General features: G+C 39.3%; 1 protein-coding gene across 4 annotated transcripts in view; it reads right to left on the bottom strand.

The window, feature by feature from the left end:
- KCNQ5 (potassium voltage-gated channel subfamily Q member 5) overlaps positions 1-21,769 on the bottom strand; it is a 255,071-nt gene that overhangs the window by 104,763 nt on the left and 128,539 nt on the right. Inside the window, exon 1 of one of the 4 annotated variants that reach the window (XM_083607216.1) lies at positions 12,942-13,027. The exons of 2 other annotated variants lie outside the window; for them this stretch is intronic. In XM_083607216.1, the coding sequence (XP_083463342.1) occupies positions 12,942-12,961 (20 nt within the window). In that variant the 5' untranslated portion in view covers positions 12,962-13,027. Of the gene's footprint in view, positions 1-12,941; positions 13,028-21,769 lie in introns of those variants that run through there. One more of the 4 variants, XM_083607217.1, reaches the window with a different exon arrangement.

Here is a 21,769-nt window from a genome sequence, read left to right as displayed (position 1 = left end):
ACCCTTTTCACAATTGGTAGGGAAAATAAGATGACTAATTAAGGAGCAGTTCATCACTATTATCCCAGTCAGTCTGAACAGAAAGCAAACAAAGTTTCTAATTAAAGGTACAATAGACCTGAAAAGCCTCAAAAACATTTTGCTGGCCCACGATGCATTTTTAAGTGAAAAGTTTCACTGCAACCAGGTTGGAAAATAGATAGTAGGACAACTTAAAAACCAAACATTAGGATGCAGTGAGTTGGCAACAAGCCTTCTAAAATCTCTGTCCCAATTGGTATCTGTCCTGGATTTGAATTGGTTTTACATATGTGCTCTAGCTTTAAGCTGTTCCCATATTTAAAACTGTTTTATATACAAATGTTTTTAACTGTTTTTTATATTTGCAACTGTTTATATGTCACTATATTGTAAATTGCTTGAGATGCCTCATGGGAAGTGATTCATAAATGAAATAAATAATAGTATGGATTTCCTGTAAAAAGTGAGTAAATGAGGAATAGAAATTGCGAGCTAAATGGTTTGTGTGAGACCAAGCTTATATTCTGTGTTATCTTATAGGCTGAATTTGAGGGTTTTCCAGTACTACCTTTCAGTGACAATATAATAGGAACTACAGTGATAATCTAACTATGTGTATGACAATGCCACCCTCCACATACTTCCTGTGATGCCAAATCCTGGATTTCTGCCATGCTGCAGTTTGAAAAAATGTGCCGCTTGGTATATATCTCTCCACATAAACTGCAACTCCATCCCTGAGAGTGAACCAAAGTTGGCAGAAGATCATGTTCTGCACTTAAGCAAAATATATTCTTTACTATCCATTTTCCATTGTTCCAGCCAAGAATGTTAGGAAGCCCTCTTTTCCCCTCCAGTTCCCTTGCTCCTTGCATACAACTTTAATTCTTTCCTTCCTTTCTGTTTTACTCGAGAAGATCATATCTCATCTTACTCCTGTGATGGCTGCTCCCCAAATGCTGTTTTCCCTTATCCCCCTATCAATTTTCCTCCAATAGTTACTCTTAAGCCCCATAATCTTTTAATTTATGTCTTCTCTACTGGTTAGGCTGATTTACAGTTAAATGCTCTTTACTGTTTGCAGTCACTGCAATCCTTGAGTTTCATAGTCAACTTGCATTATAACTTACATCAAAAACAGCGATAAAAGACACAAATTGCTTCCTTATATCTAGTTTGTTTTGATCAGATTCCCCAGCACCAACACACACACACACACACACACACACACAAAAGCTGTGACACATGAAGTATATTCTTGGGTTAGGTTTTCGTCAAGCTTTTTTCCACTGGGCTGTAAGAGATATGGCTCCAATGAACACCAACAGATTTAATTTAAAGTACATGGTAGATACATGAACACAGAGAATTTTAACCATGCCTGTCCTTAACATATATCATAGACTCTTGTCTATGAAAACTCATGCCATAGTAAGGTCTTTGGGTGCCGTAAGATTCTTTGTTTTGTTGCTGCTGCAACAACAGGCTAACTTTGCCACCCTTCTGGAAAGTCTAACTTATCAAAATAAAAGGTAAGAATGTTTTGTCCTGTCAGCTGGAGGACTAGGATGAACAAAAATGACAAAATGTCTTTTCCCACCCACAATCAGGGCTTTGGTTTGGATCCTAAGTTAATTTAAGAAACTTCTGCTTTTCCCCTCTGTAGTCATCTTTCCTCCCTGAAAATACTATTTGAAGAGTTTGGAGCCATCCTGAAAAGAGAAGGTACCAGGTTTGAGGAGGCCCTGGGAAAATTGGCTTTGTGCAGCTGCAAAAAATACCATCCTGGTGAGGGGTGAGGGAAATTTAGATTATGGCAGTGTCTGCAGCCACTTTGCTTGCCACTCTTGTAGCTTGTCCCCTTGTCTCCACCTTCAACTGCCCCCCTCCCCAAAAACCCCACCTACCAGACCACGTGGAGATAGTCACTCCCAGCACTCAGCAGAGAAGTATTGAATTAAACAACTAAAGCAGCTGACACCATCTTTCAATAAATGGGAATGCCTCTGATCCCCAGCAAGGGGCCTACAGGTAGTGTAGCAATGCTGGTGGTGGTTGCAGGTGCTTCAGCCAGTGCTTCTCTTCAGCATGACTAGGCAATTCTTTCAAAGTGTGTGACATCAACAACTCCACTGCGCTTCAAGCAAACCCCCAGCAATTTGCCGCATGGTGGATGCTGATGCCATGCCTGCTCTTGAATGGGGTGTAGGGGCCGCTCCACTTAATTTTGGGCAGTCTTCCCCTCCCTGAGTATGCCATCCCATGGAGGGGTGCATTTGGCTGCTAGGGTGGAGAAAAGGGAATTGGACACCTTCACTTGCATGAACTCCCTTGAGTTATTTTGTAATGTCACAGTATTTGAGGTCCCACTAGGTCAGGCATAGGCAAACTCGGCCCTCCGGATGTTTTGGGACTACAATTCCCATCATCCCTAGCTAACAGGACCAGTGGTCAGGGATGATAGGAATTGTACTATCAAAACATCTGGAGGGCCGAGTTTGCCTATGCCTGCACTAGGTAAATAACTTTAATAATGATTAAGCATATTTTAAATGAATGGTCATTTAAGGTTAATCTGGCTGCGAAATCTAGCAGATAATTGACAAACATGGGCTTTCAGTAACTTTATACAACCCTGTGAGCTTCTTCTGAGGAGCTGAGATTTACATCATTTTTATGAAGAAGTTGGCTCTGTGTTCCTGACTGGTCAACTTAATTTCTAATACAGATAAAGGCTCACATCAGTGTCCAAATTGATGACAGTCTGAAAACTGTAAGGCAATGCTGCAAGTAAAATCATGGCATAAAACTGCTGAGTCAGTGCCAGCGTTCCACCGGCTTCAAAATTGCTATAAAAATGAAACTCTTGAGGCCAAAAATTGTCATGATGTGTTGCTTTAAATAGATCAAAATGGAAGCTGTTAAGAATACCAATCCAAAAATAATACTATAGCAGGCTCATGGAGACCTTGGTACTAAGAACCACTATTTATTTATTTATCTATGCATACTACCCACCCTGTAAACTGCTTGAAAAGAAACAAAGGCAGTATCCAATTTAATAAGCACACAAATGAAAAAAATACAGATTTGTAACTGTTGGGCATTATGTTGTCAAGAATAAAATAAAAATTGGGATCAGTCATTGATTATTTATCCCAGTATCGTAGGTGTAGCCTGATACCTTAAACAGCTAGCAGAGACCAATTCAGTCTGCAGTTTCCATATTCAATTCATTGATTAGGGATCAATGAATCTGTCACTTTCAGTTTCTCAGTTTTCCCATCTTAAGGTCAGTTCTCCACATTTCATATCAGTTTTCTACTTGCTTTTTTTTTAGTCTTCATAACAAACCACCAGCATTTTATTGTATTTCTCATAATATATACATGCTTGGCTGGAATACTATTATCTAAATATTTGCAAAGCAATCTTCCCTAATATATGATGTATGATGTTTTACCCTAGTATATGCATTTTTGTACACTGGAGAGTTGCATTGCAAAATTCAAAGAAGTGTGAATTTCAAAGAATTGTTGTGTTTTGGTTTGTGTATTATTTTGGAAACTGCAAATTAGGCAGAATTGCCTTTAAATGTGAACGTAATTTATCCTGCATCCCTATTGGCATTGCTTCCGAACAACCTCTTTATTGAGCATTCATCCTCAATGATATAGAGTGATAGACGGTTTCAGAAGAGTTGTGCTTAAGGAAGCAGAGAGGTTCAGCAAGCAGGGAGCTGGAACTCCAAAGCCAGCATAGTGGTCCTGATACAAGTGAAAGTGTCTTTTCAGAAAGAAAATCTTATTGTGGCTGAGCATTTGTCACTAAGTGCTGAACCTGAGAAAAGACTTCACTAGAGAAACCAACCCTGCTCTGTGATTGCCGGCTTGCATAGATAGAAGAGGAATTAATGCCGTTATTTTAAACAGAGGGTTAACTAGATGATGACGACTTACATATTCCTTAGTAGCTATGCAAAGTTTAAATAAGGCATAACTTGCAACTGATGCTGGAAACGATTTCTTCCATACATTGTGGAGCTGTGAAAAGGTAAAGTAATACTGTGCAAAGCTTATTAAAAATATTGAAACTGTGATTGGTTATTCATTGCCTTTGAAATCTATAGTAATACTTCTGGGTAGTATGAAATATTAGAACAATGCATTTTAGTTGGGAATTTATTAATAGCTGCAAGAATGTTACTAGCTGCAAAATGGCATATACCCACTATTCCTACAATAAAACATTGTATATTACAATGAAGTCTAAATTAACATAAATGATAGGATTGAGGGAAGGGAAACAGAACAAAGAACACTTTCAAAAATCTTGTTCCCCTTTTACAACATTTATGAAATAAAATATTCAACTGACACCCTCTCTGGATTCCCCTCTGGCTGCCCCCCTCTCCCCAGGAAGGAAGAGGGGAAGTGGGAGACCTGCTTCCCCATCTGGAGCAGCCATATCCTGAGAAAGGGGGGTATCTGTTTCCTCCAGCCCCTGTTTCCCAGTCTAACTTCCCAATGTCATCATCCTGTTCCCCCACATCTGTCTCAGCCTGCCATGCCATCCCTAAGACTGGTGACACCTTGGGACTCATGGCAATAAGGTACTTTGTTTATTTGATACATTTAATCAATTTAAAAGTAAGTAAGATATAACAAGGGATGGCGGGTGGCGCTGTGGGTTAAACCACAGGGTCTAGGACTTGCCGATCAGAAGGTCAGCGGTTCGAATCCCCGCAACAGGGTGAGCTCCCATTGCTCGGTCCCAGCTCCTGCCAACCTAGCAGTTCGAAAGCAGATCTAAGTGCAAGTAGATAAATAAGTACCGCTCCGGCAGGAAGGTAAACGGCGTTTTCGTGCGCTGCTCTGGTTCACCAGAAGCGGCTTAGTCATGCTGGCCACATGACTGTACGCCGGCTCCCTCGGCCAATAAAGCGAGATGAGCGCCGCAACCCCAGAGTCGGCCACGACTGGACCTAATGGTCAGGGATCCCTTTACATTTAAGATATAACATCTGAAGTTTTAAAATTTAAGTCTGTAGCAACATCTTACAATTATATATTTTCATGTGATCTTTAAAGTAATCACATATTTATTAATCTTTATCGTTTTGATATTTTGTTTAAGCTCTGACTAGATCTAGACACATGAAAGAAGCGATTCAGTTAAACGTGCTGTAAAGTTCATACAGGGAAATCCCGTTGGTGAAAAACGGGACTACACAGCTCCATCTGGTGTCACAGCGTTATAACGCATATAAAGCGCTTTAACTTAACGAATGTAGCTGAGTCTTAGGTCTCAGTTATGGGTCTCTCACACCAACACTATAGTAACCACGCTACTACAGAAAGAGGAGTAATTAAGGAATTGTTTATTTTTAAGGTATATGGTGGCAGCAGGAGTTTACTGGGAGGGTTAACTTAAAGATATATAAACTCCCTTCCCACCCAGCAGTTCATCTGCACTGTATAGTCAAGGCACAATTTTAATGAGGTTCATAGAATCACAGAAGCTACTTTTAAGAGTGATGGCAGATATATGAATGGCTACTGGATTGTGGGTAAATGTTTTCCATAATTACTAAAGCACAGCATCTATTCCTGTATTTTTCACCAGCAGAGTTAGGAGGTGAGATTTAGATTAGGGAAAGGACTCCCTTGCCCAGTACCAATGAGGTGATCAAAACTGTTCCAACGTGTGCCTGTTTTAAAGTAAATAAAATAAAATGGATTTCCTGCATCATGTCTGGTTTCAGTACTCTAAAGGAGGAGGAATCGCTATTATAATTTAAGTCTCAGGATGTACGCTCGTTAGGCCATTCACTTACATGCTCAGTGATACAAAAATAGCTTTAATTAGTAGAGGTATAATTGTTCAAGCCAATCCCCTCTGTTGGAATGGTTAAGTCTTATCATTACTAAGGAGGATGACCTGAATTTTTCAGGTTCATTTAAAATGTAATATGTTAACAATGCTACTCCTATTATGGACATTGGAAAGGTAATTAAACACTAAAATGGCTACTAACGCGATTAAGCAGAAAATGCAGTTAGGCTATTACTAAACCTATTAGAGCTGCTGCACACACAGCCTTGTTCAGTAATAAATCACATCTGATTTTGGGAGGGAGAAGTACTGTGTAAGCAGCTGGCTTCTCACAGAATATATATATATATATATATATATATATATATATATATATATATATATATATATTTATGGAGACCATCTCAGTAATGACTGCTGCAAAGGACCAAGTGAACGGATGAAAGTCCCAGTCCACCAAGATTGTGGTGACCAATTATAAGCACACTGTTATACATAAAAGCACAGCATTAGAAATAAAGCAGTAAAAAGCAGCAGATAAAAAAACAACACAAAAGAAGCCAAAAAGAGAGAACACTCAGTGGGACACAGTCATTTTCATTGCCCATGAAAAAGGCCAAGCACACCTTTCTAGGCAAACACTTCAAAAAATTGAGCACCAGAATTGTGAGCACCGACTGTACCCCAGGTGATATGGAAGAGGGCCTCTGGAACAGAGCTGAGTTATTGGGCAAGTCCATAGATCATAGAATTGCAGAGTTGGAAGCAACCTTGAGGATCATCTAGTCCAACTTCTATATGGAGCCATCAGGGATTGAACCTGCAACCTTGGTGTTCTTAGCACTACACTCTAACCAACTGAACCACATGGGACAAGGTGATTCCAAAGGTTCTCTGGCCCCAGGCTGTTCAGGGCCTTATAATTCTAAACGGGCACCTTGAAGTGAGCCCAGAATATATTTTTTTTGCAGTGGAGTTGGTAAAATACCGGAGTATTGTGTCCCATTCTCCCACTTCCCTGCCGGAACATTATGGACCTATTAAAGCTTCCAGACTGTCTTCAAGAGCAAACCCACAAAGCTGGACATCTCCCTCCCCACCCAGTAAGAAAAATAGTATATTAATTTTGATGTTGCAAAGTAATGGGAAGGAATTCAACATCACACAAAGGCATTTCTTCCATCAAAGCAAGCATTTTGGCTTGCCAGATGGAAGAGTCTCCCTGCTGTGTGTTCCAGGGGGTCTTCCCTGCACAGACAATTGTGGGGGGCATGGGGAAAGAAAGGGGGGAAAGCCCAGTTGCACAAGCAGAAGTCCTTGCACAGTGCTTCAGCTGATGGGACTCATAGGTTGAATCCCACCCATGGTGCGCTTTTTAAAAATGGCAATGAGAATGACAGAGGATACATTTCTTGTCAAAAGCAGCAGCTACTATAGTTTAAAAACATAATTTCAGAGATTCAAAACAATGTGCTTATTTAGTTTTTAAAACTGCATTTTTTAAAAACAACCCAATGATCTTTTTGTTACATTTCCCCTGTTGAAACTTCACACACACACAATTTCCACTATAATTTTGTGTCTTAATTAAGCTATATTTCTTACTGAAATGCCCCAATCAAAACTTAAATCCATAATCAACCTTTATTTTATGTGTGAAGACCTAATGTACAATTTTCAAACTGCTTCTTATAAAATTATCCTTACATCTTCAGAAAGGTAACGCTTGAGCAAATGTCTTGAGATTCTATTGCAGGTAACAGGAGAACTGCACTCTTTGCCCACTGAACCTAACAGGTGCAATTTGTTTTTGAGTATAGTGGAAATGACCCCAAATCATTTTCAGCACCTAGTGGCATTACAAACCACAGCATCTCCCTTAGCTTTTCATATACCATATGTGCTGGGAACTTGTTGCAGCAAACCTCACTCTTTGAGAACATGTGCAGCTGGATTTATATAATACATAATTTGGGCTCCATATTCCAACCCCAACATGTGCAAGCCTAAGGAATATGAGTTTCCCAGACTGTATGCTTAAATTAAAACTATGTTCACATTTGCACCTTGAAACGCAGTGAGGTCATTTCCCCCCACTGCATTTCCAGGCCACAGAAAAGCCACAATCATATCACACCACAATGGAACCGTGGCTTCCATTTCTGAATCAGATGGAAGCTGGTTTGAGGAAAAGCACCTCTAAGAGGAGTATTTCTCCAAAAGCTACAAGTACACAGATGGATTGTTGCTAATGTCATGTGAAGTAAAAGGTAAAGGGACCCCTGACCATTAGGTCCAGTAGTGGCCGACTCTGGGGTTGCAGCACTCATCTCGCTTTATTGCCCGGGGGAGCCGGCGCACAGCTTCCGGGTCATGTGGCCAGCATGACTAAGCCGCTTCTGGCGAACCAGAGCAGCACACAGAAACGCCGTTTACCTTCCCGCCGGAGTGGTACCTATTTATCTACTTGCACTTTGACGTGCTTTTGAACTGCTAGGTTGGCAGGAGCAGGGACCGAGCAATGGGAGCTCACCCCGTCGTGGGGATTCGAACCGCTGACCTGATCGGCAAGTCCTAGGTTCTGTGGTTTAACCCACAGCACCACCCGTGTCCCAATGTCATGTGAACCTGGCTTTAAAAAAGCCTGTGGTGGGAGCATGCTGGCACTGTAGTAAACAGCAATGTGAATGCTAGCACCAGAGGCCTCAGGTGGGAAGGGCCATAGCTTAGTCATAGTTGTAAAACATCATTTCAACCTATAAGATCTCAGGCTCAGTGTTTGGTATTTCCAGTTAAAGGATTTCAGACAGAAGGGTGGTGTGAAAAGTCTTCTTCCTGGCACTTCTGGCATTGCTAGTCAAGGTAGATAGTGCTAGGGCTAGATGCTCCAAATAGTATGAGCTGGCATAAGGCAGATACAAGTGTGCTCATTCGGATAGTATTCTGCACTTGTGGTATGGCGGAAGTAATCATATCACCTGAAAGAGCCACATAGCTGCAGCTTGTATTGTATGACTGCTGTAAATTAGGGCCTTGGTATTTGGCAGCATCCATAGCCTGAATCTTTCCAAATAATTGAAACAGTTAAGGAGTCAAGGCCAGCCCACATTTGACAGTGCTGTGTCTCTTGGTCACTCCCCAGTACAATCAAGAGATGGGGTGAAAGAGATGTTTGTGCAAAGTTATTAAAACATTTTGAATTAGGAGAAAATACTATTTGGTAGGTTCTGTAAACAGAATGAATCTCATAAATTACAGAGTTATGCAAAAGCAGTTTCACAGTAAGTAGCATTATAGGTTCTAAAATTAAATGCAAATACAACATATTTTGGGCTGGGGAGAGAATGCAAAGTTAGAGGAGTTATTATTCTTTTTTAAAAAAATAAATGGGGCAGAACATGTTTGGAGCCTGCTTTAATGATCTCCTGATTTTTCTAAGACAGCTAAGTCTTGGCCTCTGTGGTGTGCCAGCTAATTTCATTACTGGAAATGGTAATTACTACATGCTGTTAGTATGAGTGCAGGAACATTAAATGTCTTTTCTTCAGTTATCTATAAATATAAGGTGTTTATTTCCCCCTATAAATAATTATCATTACTCCTTCTCCGCTAGTCCGATAATGCCTATTGTTGCAATATCTAAATCTGCTTTGAGAGCCCATTTGGCTAAAGGTATGAATGCCTTATTTAAGGAATAAATGTCTTAAATAAATTAAAATAGTTAATTTGAAACTGAAATCTGACACACAGGGCAGACTCGATAAACACTATTTGTTTTGTGTTTTGTTTGTTTAGAGAGTGGGAACAAAGCCAGCAGAATTATACTTACAACACTGAATGGTGTTTTACTCTACAGACATATCATTTATTATCTGATGTACTTAGAAATTCCTCCTATATGTTCTTTCCCCTACAGTCCTTTAGACCCACTGAAGATTATCAGTTAAATCCTCAGTTGTAAGATGATCTTATCTTGCACATCCTGACAAAGAACTACAAAGACTGATTCTATCAGCCCCCTCTCTTTAAAAATACCAGACTGTGAAGAGCTTAGATGGTTTCCCTACCCCCACCCCAATATAAGGTAAAAGAATTATTTTGAAGGTTGCATTGGAATCAGCAGCAGAAAAACATTTTGCATTTAAGTTGTATAGAGCATAATTTGTATGCAGTACAATTCATGCCCAAATCAAATTACCAACAGAAAATAATCCTATATGCAACCTATATCCATTCATGGATAGTTTGCCACTGATTTCAGTATATTTGGCAACTTATAATTCATTCTATTACATAACCGTAATATTCCGTATTTGTTTGCTTCCTCCTTAAATCTGACGACTAACTGTGACTAAAGGGCTGGTGATTATTACTAGAATATGAACTGAATGAAGGACAGCATACAAATGTTTTAAATAAAATACACATGTATCAACTGACACAGAAGGTATATCCAATCCCTCCTTCCTGTGCAACTGACAGAATGCTGCCTAAGGACTCAGCTACACAGCTAAAAATAAACGTTTTAAATGTGTTGTAAAGTGGCACCTCTGGTTATGAACTTAATTTGTTCCGGAGGTCCATTCTTAAGCTGAAACCATTCTTATCCTGAGGCGCACTTTCACTAATGGGGCCTCCTGTTCGCATCCTGGGGCAAAGTTCACAACCAGGAGCAGCCACTTCCAGGTTAGCGTAGCTCGTAACCAGAAGCGTTCGTAACCAGAGGTACCACTGTACAAATATGACACTAGATGGCTATGCAAAATTCAATGTATTTTTCAAAACATTTTTTTTAAAAAGCATTTTCACAGTGTTTTTTTTATATGTGTTTTATATGTGTAGTTTTATTCCACCTAACTACATTAGGGATGGAAAAACATTGGCCCTCCAGATATTGTTGTACTACTACTATTTCTTTATTAAATTTGTATACCACCCTATACCCATAGATATCAGGGCGGACTACAACTCCCATCATCCCAACTATTGCCTATTGCTGTCAGGGACTGATGGGGACTGGAGTAAACAACATGTGGAGAGAGTCACAGGTTCAAACTAGGCATGGTGCGAGGGATCTATGATAAGGATATCTTGTTATATTTCATTTCATTTTAGTAAGTACTGCTTTGAAGACTGAGGAAATGGTGTCAGGGGAGGTGTCTGCACCTCTACGATGGGGGTGGGAGTAAACGCAGGTATACTATCTGCAAGTTTTCCACATGAAGATAAAAGCAGCACAGGGATGATTTACGCTGGGGAAGCAGTACAGGGTAAATGGTAAGGCTTAAATTGCCACAGAGGGTCTTCTAATTATCTATAGAAAGGAAAATGCATGAGATTTTCACTAGCAGTTGGTGCCTATGCCGGCACCGCTTCTCCACCAGAAGTGGAGGTGGCGGGGCACCTATTGGGGTGGCACCTCAGGGGCTTCTGCCTGAGGCAACTGCTTTACTTTGCTTCACGGATGGGCCAGTGCTGACAGTAGCCATGAGCAAAGAAGCAGAAATGAAACCTATAAAATCAAGAAACCATATGCAAGCAAATGTAAACATGAGCTGTCTAAGTGCAATTGAGCTAACACAATATGTAATTAATAATCCTGAAAACTGAGTATTAGCAGTGGGATACTGAGAAATTGAAAATAGCCCTTCCGTGAAGGGAGAGAATAGCTCTTCTATTAAGTTTTCCTCCCCCCCCCCCAGCATCTTTCTGAGCCCCTACAAAATCTTTTTCATTTCATTGTCTAAATGAAGGCCATGCCTTTTACGATTAGTAGTTTAATACAGAAAGAGATGTTAATCTTCGGCTGATTCTATTAATGTAATTTATGTAGCGGTTTTCTAATAATGTGATGTTAAGCAGAGCACACCAAATGTATTTATGTCTTTTCTAAGGATTTCCTTTGTGGTGAAAATGCAGAAGTATCTTGCATCCACAATCCATATTCATTCTCTCTCTGTGTGTGTACATATGTATGTGACACACTGTTCTTTTTGTCTTCTATTATGAGTAATTTAAAATTTGCCAGATTGCCTACAGTTGGATGTCCAAAACTCCCACTAATTTCAGTGGGAGTTGAAATAACATTTCTTAGGGCTAGAATTTGACCTCATTATGGACAGAGATTTGGACGATTACAGCACAATTCAAGCCAAGTCCATCACTTAAATTTCTATCAACTCAACTTTTTGAAAATACAGATAAGAAGTGGGGTTGCAAACTTTAATGCATTAATCAGTGTAATTAATCAACTACAAGCTTTAATTTTAGTTCAAAATTGCTACTCCCACATCATGTTTGAGCTCCGTTCCCTGTACATCAAACTCGGTCAAACAGAAGACATATTTTTTTTCTTTTAGTTTTATCCAAATCTAGGAGACATTTTCCCCTACCTAATGTGAAAACTACAGTGGGTCAACAAATCAATAGGAAGCACTGTAAATAGTATGTATGTGATAATACAAAAACATTTTGAATATTCAGTCTCCAATCATATAAACACTTACTTTTAAGTTCCACTGAACCATGAGGCATGTCTGAATTCAGTTCTTCAGATGTCCAGTTGAAAAAGAATCTTAGGTACGACAGTTAGGAAAGGCTCCTATAATACCCTTGACAGCTACGGTCATCAGTCATAGTAGACTGGGCTACTTGAGCCAATGATCCAACTCAGTATAAGACAGTTACATATATAATCAGCACTCATTTAAGAACCAGCATCATGAGACAACAAGCTCTGAATCTTGATTATACAATCAACTCCATTGTTTACATACATGAACTAAGGACTGATTTCACACGGTATTATAATTGCACATGGTAATATGTTTGCATATTAGGTGATAGAGGCCCGATCGGTTCATTTTTGGACAATTCATTAAATTACTCATGCAAATCTGCCCAAATTAAACTTAGAAAAATCCCCTCCTTCACTGGCTCTTAGCAAAGGAATAATTCGCAAAGCAAGCAAGCAGAGCATTTCATTCACAGCGAGAATAAAAATGCCTCTTGAATCAGTATTAATCTTGTCTCTAAAGCGCTTCCCTACAGGGTGATTTTAAATAATGTCAACAGAAGCCTCTTACCTAATGCCATCTGAGTTCATAAGGGAATTGTTAGAGACAAGAAGTGAATACTGTAGATGAAAAGTTTTTCTTCCTCACTCTAATATTTCTCCATTCCACAGTTGCCATGACAATCACAAGAGAAAGGGAATTCTGTGTTTACATTCCATTGTAACGAAACTTTTTCCAGAGTAGGAGCAGCTTTCAGTCCTTCATAATAATAAACTTTGCCTTTTATTTTCAAAATTGTACTCCTGCCCTATTATTAGGTTCTTGAACTGCAAATAAATTCCACATCTACTATATAGGAATATTGCCCTGGGGAACTTGTCTCACCTGTTTTAAATTGGAAAACTATATTTCAGCATTCCAAATACATGTATTTACTTCCTTGACTTTTGGGGTGCATTTCCCAAATTTTGCAAAGTAGTAGGTATGGTACAGAATCCAACTTGTTTCAAAACATAGAGACGAGGCAAGTACAAATGATTCTTGATGCTGACAACCCTGGAGCGTCATTATTAGCGTGTTACCAAAAGCAATTACATTGTTGCTAGGTTGAAAAGATAATTGATAGCATGACTAATAGAGAAACAGGTGATCCAATGCTAAAAACCAAAAAAGGCAAAACCAAAATTATCTCTTCCTCTAGATCTAGCAGAAACAATCTGTAATAATGTCCCAAATTACTGTCATGTATTATTCACACATACACTTTCATTCTGGTCTTTTCTCTTTAACTATTAAACAAAGAAACCAATTTCCCAGTATCCCGATTGAATCTATTTTCAGCAATGAACCATCACCATAAAAATTAGAAAATGAAACTCTACTAAAGCATATAAAATGGGAAGTAGTCTGTCCCTTCTAGTTTTTTAAAATGCTGATTTGATGACCATCTTCAGGTTCAACTCAAAGCCACAACGAAGAGTCTTAAAGGCAAACAAATTTATGATGGCGTATTTTTTTTTGTACATCAGACTACACTTTATCAGATATATCTAACGAAGTGGACTCTGTCCATGCAACTTATCCCATAATAAATTTGTTCATCGTTCTCAATATGAACAGGAGTCTAGTGGCCCCTTAATGACCAACATGGTTACCTCTCTTGAAACTCAAAGCCAGTGCACATATTTGCTGAGGCTGCTATTGGGGAGTGTGGAAGCTGTAGCCCTGTTCATATATTGCATAAGATCTTTCCAAACTGCTCAAAAGGCTTCTGACAAGAGTTTTACATGCCATGCAAGCTTTTCCCATACAGCTATACTCCAGATGTTATGCCACCATTTTCCAGTGCCAGTTTCCTCTAATGTTTTCCACTTCTGAACCATGGTAGTACGTGCTGCCACTAATAAAAGAATTAATGATGTCTTCAATTTCATGGGACCATAATGCCTGTGCCTAAGGGTACTCCCACCACATATGAAAATACGTTCCTCTATTTTCATATCCTCTTTCACAACTGGAAGATTGATTGGAGGTGATGCAGGGAAGTTGAACCAGTGTATAATGCCATCTGTGATTTATTTTTAATGCAAGCTCCCTTGTTTTGGCTGATATTGATATGTTTAACTATTTCCCCTCCAGACCCTTTCCCATTTATCCTCCACAATTTTCTCCTGCAAGTCTGCTTCCCATATACACTTCAAGCTATTTAGATTTCCAAATTCCATGTTTACTAAGCTCCTGACACAAATCTTTTGCTGTTGGGCCCAGGTTAAAAAACAACAACAACGTTTTCCATTTGTGTAAATTCACACGTTGCTTGGGTCTTAATCACAGGATCATGCAAAACTTTCCAAATACAGTATGGTATACCTGAAACCACTCTATATTCAGATCTTGGATTGCCAATTGTAACTGTTAACACATGATTGGTCTGTCATTAGGATAGAAGTCCAGTATGCGATAATAACCCTTGGGACGTAACTTAAGGAGGGCTCTCTGTATTGATGAGTCAATAGCAGAGTAATTGGAGAGTAGACAGGGATATATTTTTCTGCCATTTTCCCCAAATTGCCAACAAACATATGGTGAAGAGGTTATCTTTTTTTTTTTTGTAATGTCGCCACTGACACTAGACCATAAATAAGTGGGACCTCAGTGTGGTTAGAATAAGTTTCCATCACACATACCGAATGCATACGAAACACCTCAAAATAAGATAATGAGTTGGGAAGCCCTCATTCCCACACATTACCCACGTTCTGAAATAAGCTGTATCTACACAATAAAATATCTATTTTATTTTTTTCTGAAGTAGTAAAAAATAGCCTATCTACACACACACACACACACACACACACCCCTAAGGTACAGTAAGCCTGCAACTTACATGGGGTTTTTGTTCCCAGCCACTATTCATGTCACTGGAACGCATGCAAGTCGGTTCCATCTCTGCCTGCTTTCAGCGCAGAAAACAGTGTGCATGTCAGCAGTTGTGCGCATGCTGGTTGTGTGTGAGTGGGGAGGTGCCTGTATAGTCAAAATGCATTGGGTGCAATGATGGGTGGGATTACCAAAGTCTTTTCCCCAGACGCCCTCCCCCTTTCTTATTTTTTAATTATTATTTTTTGCCGAGTGCACAAAGCAGAATGTGCACAAGTTAAAAGTGCACAAATTTTAGGCTTACTGTACTTTTAAATCTTATCTTCCTATCTCTCCTCAAAGTGCTCTGAAGATTCGTTCCCTTCTATTTCAGTTCTGTCAACTAAAAGATGCTTAAAACAATTAGCAAAATAATTCAAAGTTTATTCACAACCAGCTGTACCGCTAGTAAGCGTGGCTTGTTCACAAAACCTTACTTTAATCTGAAGATGCACTTTAATTTAAAAGCATCCATATTACACAAAATCTGAATCACATTGCTTATTTCTCTCTGTCCAGAAAGTTGTATGCCATAGCACTAAAGTGAACTCCAAACATAGGCAGACAAAATTGCTCAGCTAACCTCATGACTAACATTAAGGCTGGGCTTTAAAAAAATTCTGTATGGTATATGCTATAAAAATTCAGGTTAGTTGCATGTACAAGTGATGATTTTGTGCTAAAACAGAACTGTAAATGCAAATGTTCTAGCAAAGCGTATTATTTTATGTGTTGTTTTTCTTGGGCTACTACTGTATCTTTAGTTATTCACTTAATATTGTTGAGAAAATGAGGAATAAATCTGAATCATACCACTTTACATATTAAATGAACTCTTTTGGAGCAGTGCCCATGCTTAATCTGAATGCTTAGAATAATAGTGTAAGACCTAAATAAAAAAAATAGTTGGGCCACTTACCGTTCTGCCATCTTTTATTCTCTGACAACTACAAAGGGCAATTGCCTCCAAGTCCTTGTGGGAAATCTTCAGGTCTGCCTAATTAAGTCTAATGCCACAATTACCAATGATCACAACCTTTGTGCTCAAGCATTCATCACAGCTAAACTGCATTGTCACAAATGGCTCTCCCCAGGTTCTCTGTATTAAGTTTGCATTCAGGGGCATACACAACTGCTTATCAAAGCATGTTGGAAATGAGAGAAATAAAAGATAAAGTCCCATAAGTAATGAGCGTGTGTTGTTTCGCTGGATCAGAACGAAGTTTCAACTAGACTAGCATTATGTTTCCAACAATGCAGAGAGGATTGGTCAAACATAATAGCTAAGAATGTTTTGGATAAGCTGTAACAGCCTGGGCTTTATCCCAGCCTGCCACTGCTGGAGACTGAACACTGCCATCTTTGAACATTTCTCTTAAGATTAAATGACTCCCTTTAAAAAAATAAGCTACATGGTGACTTTGCACTATTGGACAACATTTCTGATCACACAAGGCAGGGCACTCAATTTTTCCTTATCCCCCCCCCCACCTATTACAGTTCCCCACGCCCCTGAAAAGTTGCTCTTGAGGGTTAAGGGGCTCCATAATAGAATGAGCAATGGCTCAGATGGCTGCAGCAGGCAGGAGCAAAAGTTTAGTGTCCCGCCTTATGAGAGCAGAAGCACTTTCCGCTAGTGCAGTTGGCTCCCAAACCCCGCTTGCCATGAAGCACTTGAAAATTTCTCAAGGTCTTTGCAAACCATTTAATATTTTTTCTGTTTGTTGTAGCAAGTGTTGTGGGCTGTGCTAGATACAGTGTAATTTTTAATCGCATTTTTACAGACATACTGCAGATCACAGGGTGAGAAAGCCTGAGCTAGGTCATTGCCACCACTGGATACATGCCAATGAGCATCATCTTTAAAGGTCATTATGCTAGTTGACTATAATAATACCCTGCACTGATGAAGCATGTGGTGTGGGAAGAACTTTTTTCTCTCTCTCTTGGATCAACTGACACTCCAGACTCTAGCCACCTTGGATTAACCTAGCACCTCAGACTATTTCTACAACACAATGTAAAAACATCCAAAAATATAATTTCATTCACATCTCAAATTTAATTTAGAAGATGCAAGAGAAAAGCATATCAAATAAGATAATAATGTGCATAGTCAGTAAAAATTTGACTTAACACAACTTCTTAAACTCCTTCAAGGGTGAACTTCACAACTGGTTTTGTGATTATATATATATATGGAAAATTTCTCTGTTGTTCATATTCTTGATCATATTAATTGTCCTTTTCTGTACCTTCCAACTCTATAGCATCCTTTTTCCTTTTTTTTAAAAAAAGGAGTTAGTTGGAACTTCACACAATATTCCAAATGTGAACATACTACAAATTTATATCATGGGTTGAATCCCAAGGTGCATTCTGTGTATGGAAGTCTTCTTTTATTCACAGTAGATTTCATGTTAGAGTGCTGTGTGAGAAAAGTAAAATCCAAAGATGTTATTGAGCTTGTGTAAGAGCTTGTGTTTGTAGAAGAATGCTAATGGATCCCCCCCCCATTTGTGGGTTGTTGTTTTTTTGGATCCAATTACTGGATTTATCTGGTATAGCTGACCTGCAGGGCAAAAGATGGGTAACCTGGTTGTCACATGATAATTGCAATATTCAGCTCAATGATCATGAACCAGCTAGAAAGGGCTAGAAAGGCAGATTAAACTCCATTATCAAAGGCAGAGTATTGTACACATCAGTCCACTTAAGGCATACTAGTCTAGCCTGAATCTCTTGACATTTTCTGTGAAATTATTTCAGTGGTTACAGTTAGAAAAGGTCTCCCACATTTTGTGTATGCAAGTGAACAAATGGTAAAAAACAACTGAGAGTCTTGTCACATCTTAAAAGCTAAGTAATTTATTATCGGATAAGTTTTTGTGGACTTCATCAGATGCATGAAAGCTAATGCCATAATAAAGCTGTTAGCCTTTAAGGTGCCACAATACTCTGTTATTTTTGGTACAGCAGACTAAGACAGCTACACTACTGAAATATGTTTAAAAAGCCATTGTTTGCTTAAAGGATACCTTCATATTGAACCATCTTTTAAAATCAGGATCCCTATTATTCTTATTCTTTGCAAAATGTCAAAAGCTAATTCCTTACTTCAGTTTTGTACCATTCTGTGACATTTCACTCTCGTTGGATAAACTATAGTGTCAAAATTTAACAACGTTGTGTCAAAATAAATCTTGCATGTCAAGCAACAATCAGAAAACAGGGTATAAGGAAGCTGATAAAAATACTCAGATGCAACTTCTACTGGTAGAATTTATTCAAATAATAACAGTGAAAAAGAATTATAGGGCAGTATATCTGCAGCACATTATCAAATAATTACTGTGTTTGTTTAAAATTCATTCACACATGCAAACTCATACTTTGATTGCCAAAATAAAGAAATAAAATATAATCACTTGATCCAGAATCTAAATAACTTCGACCCTGGGTTTTTTAAATAAATGAAACTGCTTATTTCCATGTATGCATTAGATCAATTGATGAAAAGCCCTTGGGGAAAATTTCAGTGTCCAAATGGACATCTGAGCTGATTACCATACTCAAACTGTTTTCTAGATGTGTGTTTTACACTTAGTCTGGAATTCCCACCAGCGGTGATAACACCAGTAAAAGTGGCAGATTATTGTGTACACATCATTAGGAGAGCTGCTAATGAGCTGTTGTATCCTGGCATTTGGATAATTCATGCAACAGTTTTGATACTGGTGAAAATTAACAGCTTTGTGCTGCTTGAAGTTGCTAATTGGTATAATACTGTACAGTAGAGTCACATGGCTGATTCAGATGCACCACTTGCTAAATCACAGCATAGCATTATGTGAATGAGCCTGGCCTTGCTCCCCTTTCCAGCTAGTGCACTTCCACCTTGTCCAGTGTAGCCGCAAGATGTTCAGAAGCGTTTGCTTCCATTTTGAACCATAATTGATGTAGCTGGCTTAGTTTCACTAACCATAGTTAAGGTTATCCAGTTTGTCTGAGGTTTGGATGATACAACAAGCTGCATTTATTATAGTAAAGGGGATTTGAACCGCCGACCTTCTGGTCGGCAAGCCCTAGGCTCTGTGGTTTAACCCACAGTGCCACCTGCGTCCCGCATTTATTATACTGGGAAGTAAAAAATTTCAACTCCTCCTCCTTGTGGCTGCTCCAGGTGAGCAGTGCACTAGCCTGGAGAGATTCTAGGTTTGTTTTTGTAAAGCAGAATCAGCTATTGTGAAATACCAGACATAAACACCTGCAAAACTTATCATGGCAATCTCTGTGTTGCTATGATAGACCTGTTCAGACTCACTCTGCAATGGATTTACCTTACTTTTAATTACAAACTTTGCAAAAGCTCAAGGGCGCCACAATTCTAATTTCCACAATTCAAATAATGTTTGAGTACTCCCACTATTAGGGACACCGCAGAGCCTAGGACTTGCCGATCAGAAGGTCAGCGGTTCGAATCCCTGTGACGGGGTGAGCTCCTGTTGCTTCGTCCCTGCTCCTGCCAACCTAGCAGTTTGAAAGCACCTCAAAGTGCAAGTAGATAAATAGGTACCGTTCTGGTGGGAAGGTAAACGGTATTTCCATGCACTGCTCTGGTTCGCCGGAAGCGGCTTAGTCATGCTGGCCACATGACCTGGAAGCTGAACGCCGGCTCCCTCGGCCAATAAAGCGACATGAACTCCGCAACCCCAGAGTTGGTCACGACTGGACCTAATGGTCAGGGGTCCCTTTACCTTTACCTTACTCCCACTATTTATTTTTTAAAAAAACCCTTCCCCTCTTAATAATAAACAATTAAGAAAATGTCTGTGGGGGCAGGATGTGGGAGGTCAGAATGACATGAGCCCCATTCAAACACACATGCAAGGAGAAGCGGGGACACATTGGCGAGCTCCACCTATCATAGCATGTCATTTCTATCAAGTTTGAGGGCGAAGGCCGAGGCAGGGCCCTCCTCTGCTCAATGAGGCTCCCCCATTGTGCAGGGTCTTAAATCACACACAGAGCCTCCATGGGTGGAGGAGACTTCCCCCCTCAAAACCATTCAGTGGGGCTTATCTTAAGGAAAGCATGTATAGGATTGCAGCCTAAGGCTATATTCTCCTCCCATTACCCAATCTTTTCTTTACACAATGTTTATGAGTTAAACAAGAAAAATTTGGAAAGAGGAACGATAACAATATATAGTTTAGTATTCTCTTTATCACCAGTCTCTGCCTTAACTACAGAATGTGCACAAGTGTGTGTTATGTCTGTGGAACATGAATTTACCAACGGATCAAAAAAACAGTTATCTAAATTCTGAAATGTTGTGGGCAACATAAATGCTCAGACGTCAGTGCTGACAGCCGGCTAATGCCTTATTTTAATTACACACCCTGCAGAAGCTCAGGTGCCTCACGCTTCTTTCTGATTCCCACAATTAATGTTTGAAGAGCGACTCATGGATCTCACCAATCAGAAGGTCACCTGGAGTCTCACTTCAAATATTACTTTAATTGCAGGCAATTAAATTGTGAGGAGTGCAAATTGAGTTGCGAGGTACTCAAAGCTTCTGAAAGTCATGCTGTTAAAGTAATGTATGAATTGGCTTGCATAGCTCACTCGTGCTGCCATTTGCTGCTGTGTATTCTTTCATTTTTGGTCAACCGACGCCTTCTGATGTTGTCCATTATCTGCTGGTTTTCTTGGCACACGACTGCAGCTTTTTAGAAAAGTTGCCACTGAGTGCAGAAAGCCAATCCAACTTCAGATTAGGGGTTTATTTATTTATTTTAAACATTTCTCTATAGTGCCTTACTGATCAAGTATTCAAGGCAGCTATTGAAATAAATTAAATGAATTTTAAATAAGACACTTCTTTGGGGAAAAAATAGCCCTTTTCAGGCACTAAGGAGACTCACATGGTTAGAATTATGTAAGGGGAGAAGAAGGACATGCTAGCTAATGCCATCTGTGCCATCGTGGTAGCCACTGAATACACTCATGAGTAAACCCTACTGGAAATGTTGGTCGTTACTTCTGAGCTAAACCTATATCTATATCTATATCTATATCTATATCTATATCTATATCTATATCTATATCTATATCTATATCTATATCTATATCTCCAGTCTTATTCTAGACTGGGCTGCAGATCTTATAACTGGTTCAATCAAGAACTTTTGAGAGGAGGCACTAGAAGGATTACAGGAATATAATAAATTATTAGGGGGTATGATAAGGACAGTAAGAGGCCAAACAGAAAAAAGAGGAAGCAAAATAAACGATGGGGCTATGAGTGTTGCAAAGGTGCAGGAGAGGTCATAAAGCAGAAGATACAAATGGAAAGCAGATTACACTGGGCAACAATTTTTTACTTTTTGAATGTTGTCTAGATTTCTACAACTGATTTAGGGTATTTTTGCACTGCTGAATCAGGAAATGGCATCCGTTTCTCTCCATCAGGTCAG

The sequence above is a fragment of the Podarcis filfolensis genome, assembly GCF_964270895.1.
Source record: "Podarcis filfolensis genome assembly, chromosome: 3".
In the NCBI taxonomy this organism is placed as follows: Eukaryota; Metazoa; Chordata; class Lepidosauria; order Squamata; family Lacertidae; genus Podarcis; species Podarcis filfolensis.
This window is presented reverse-complemented; position numbering and strand designations above follow the sequence as displayed.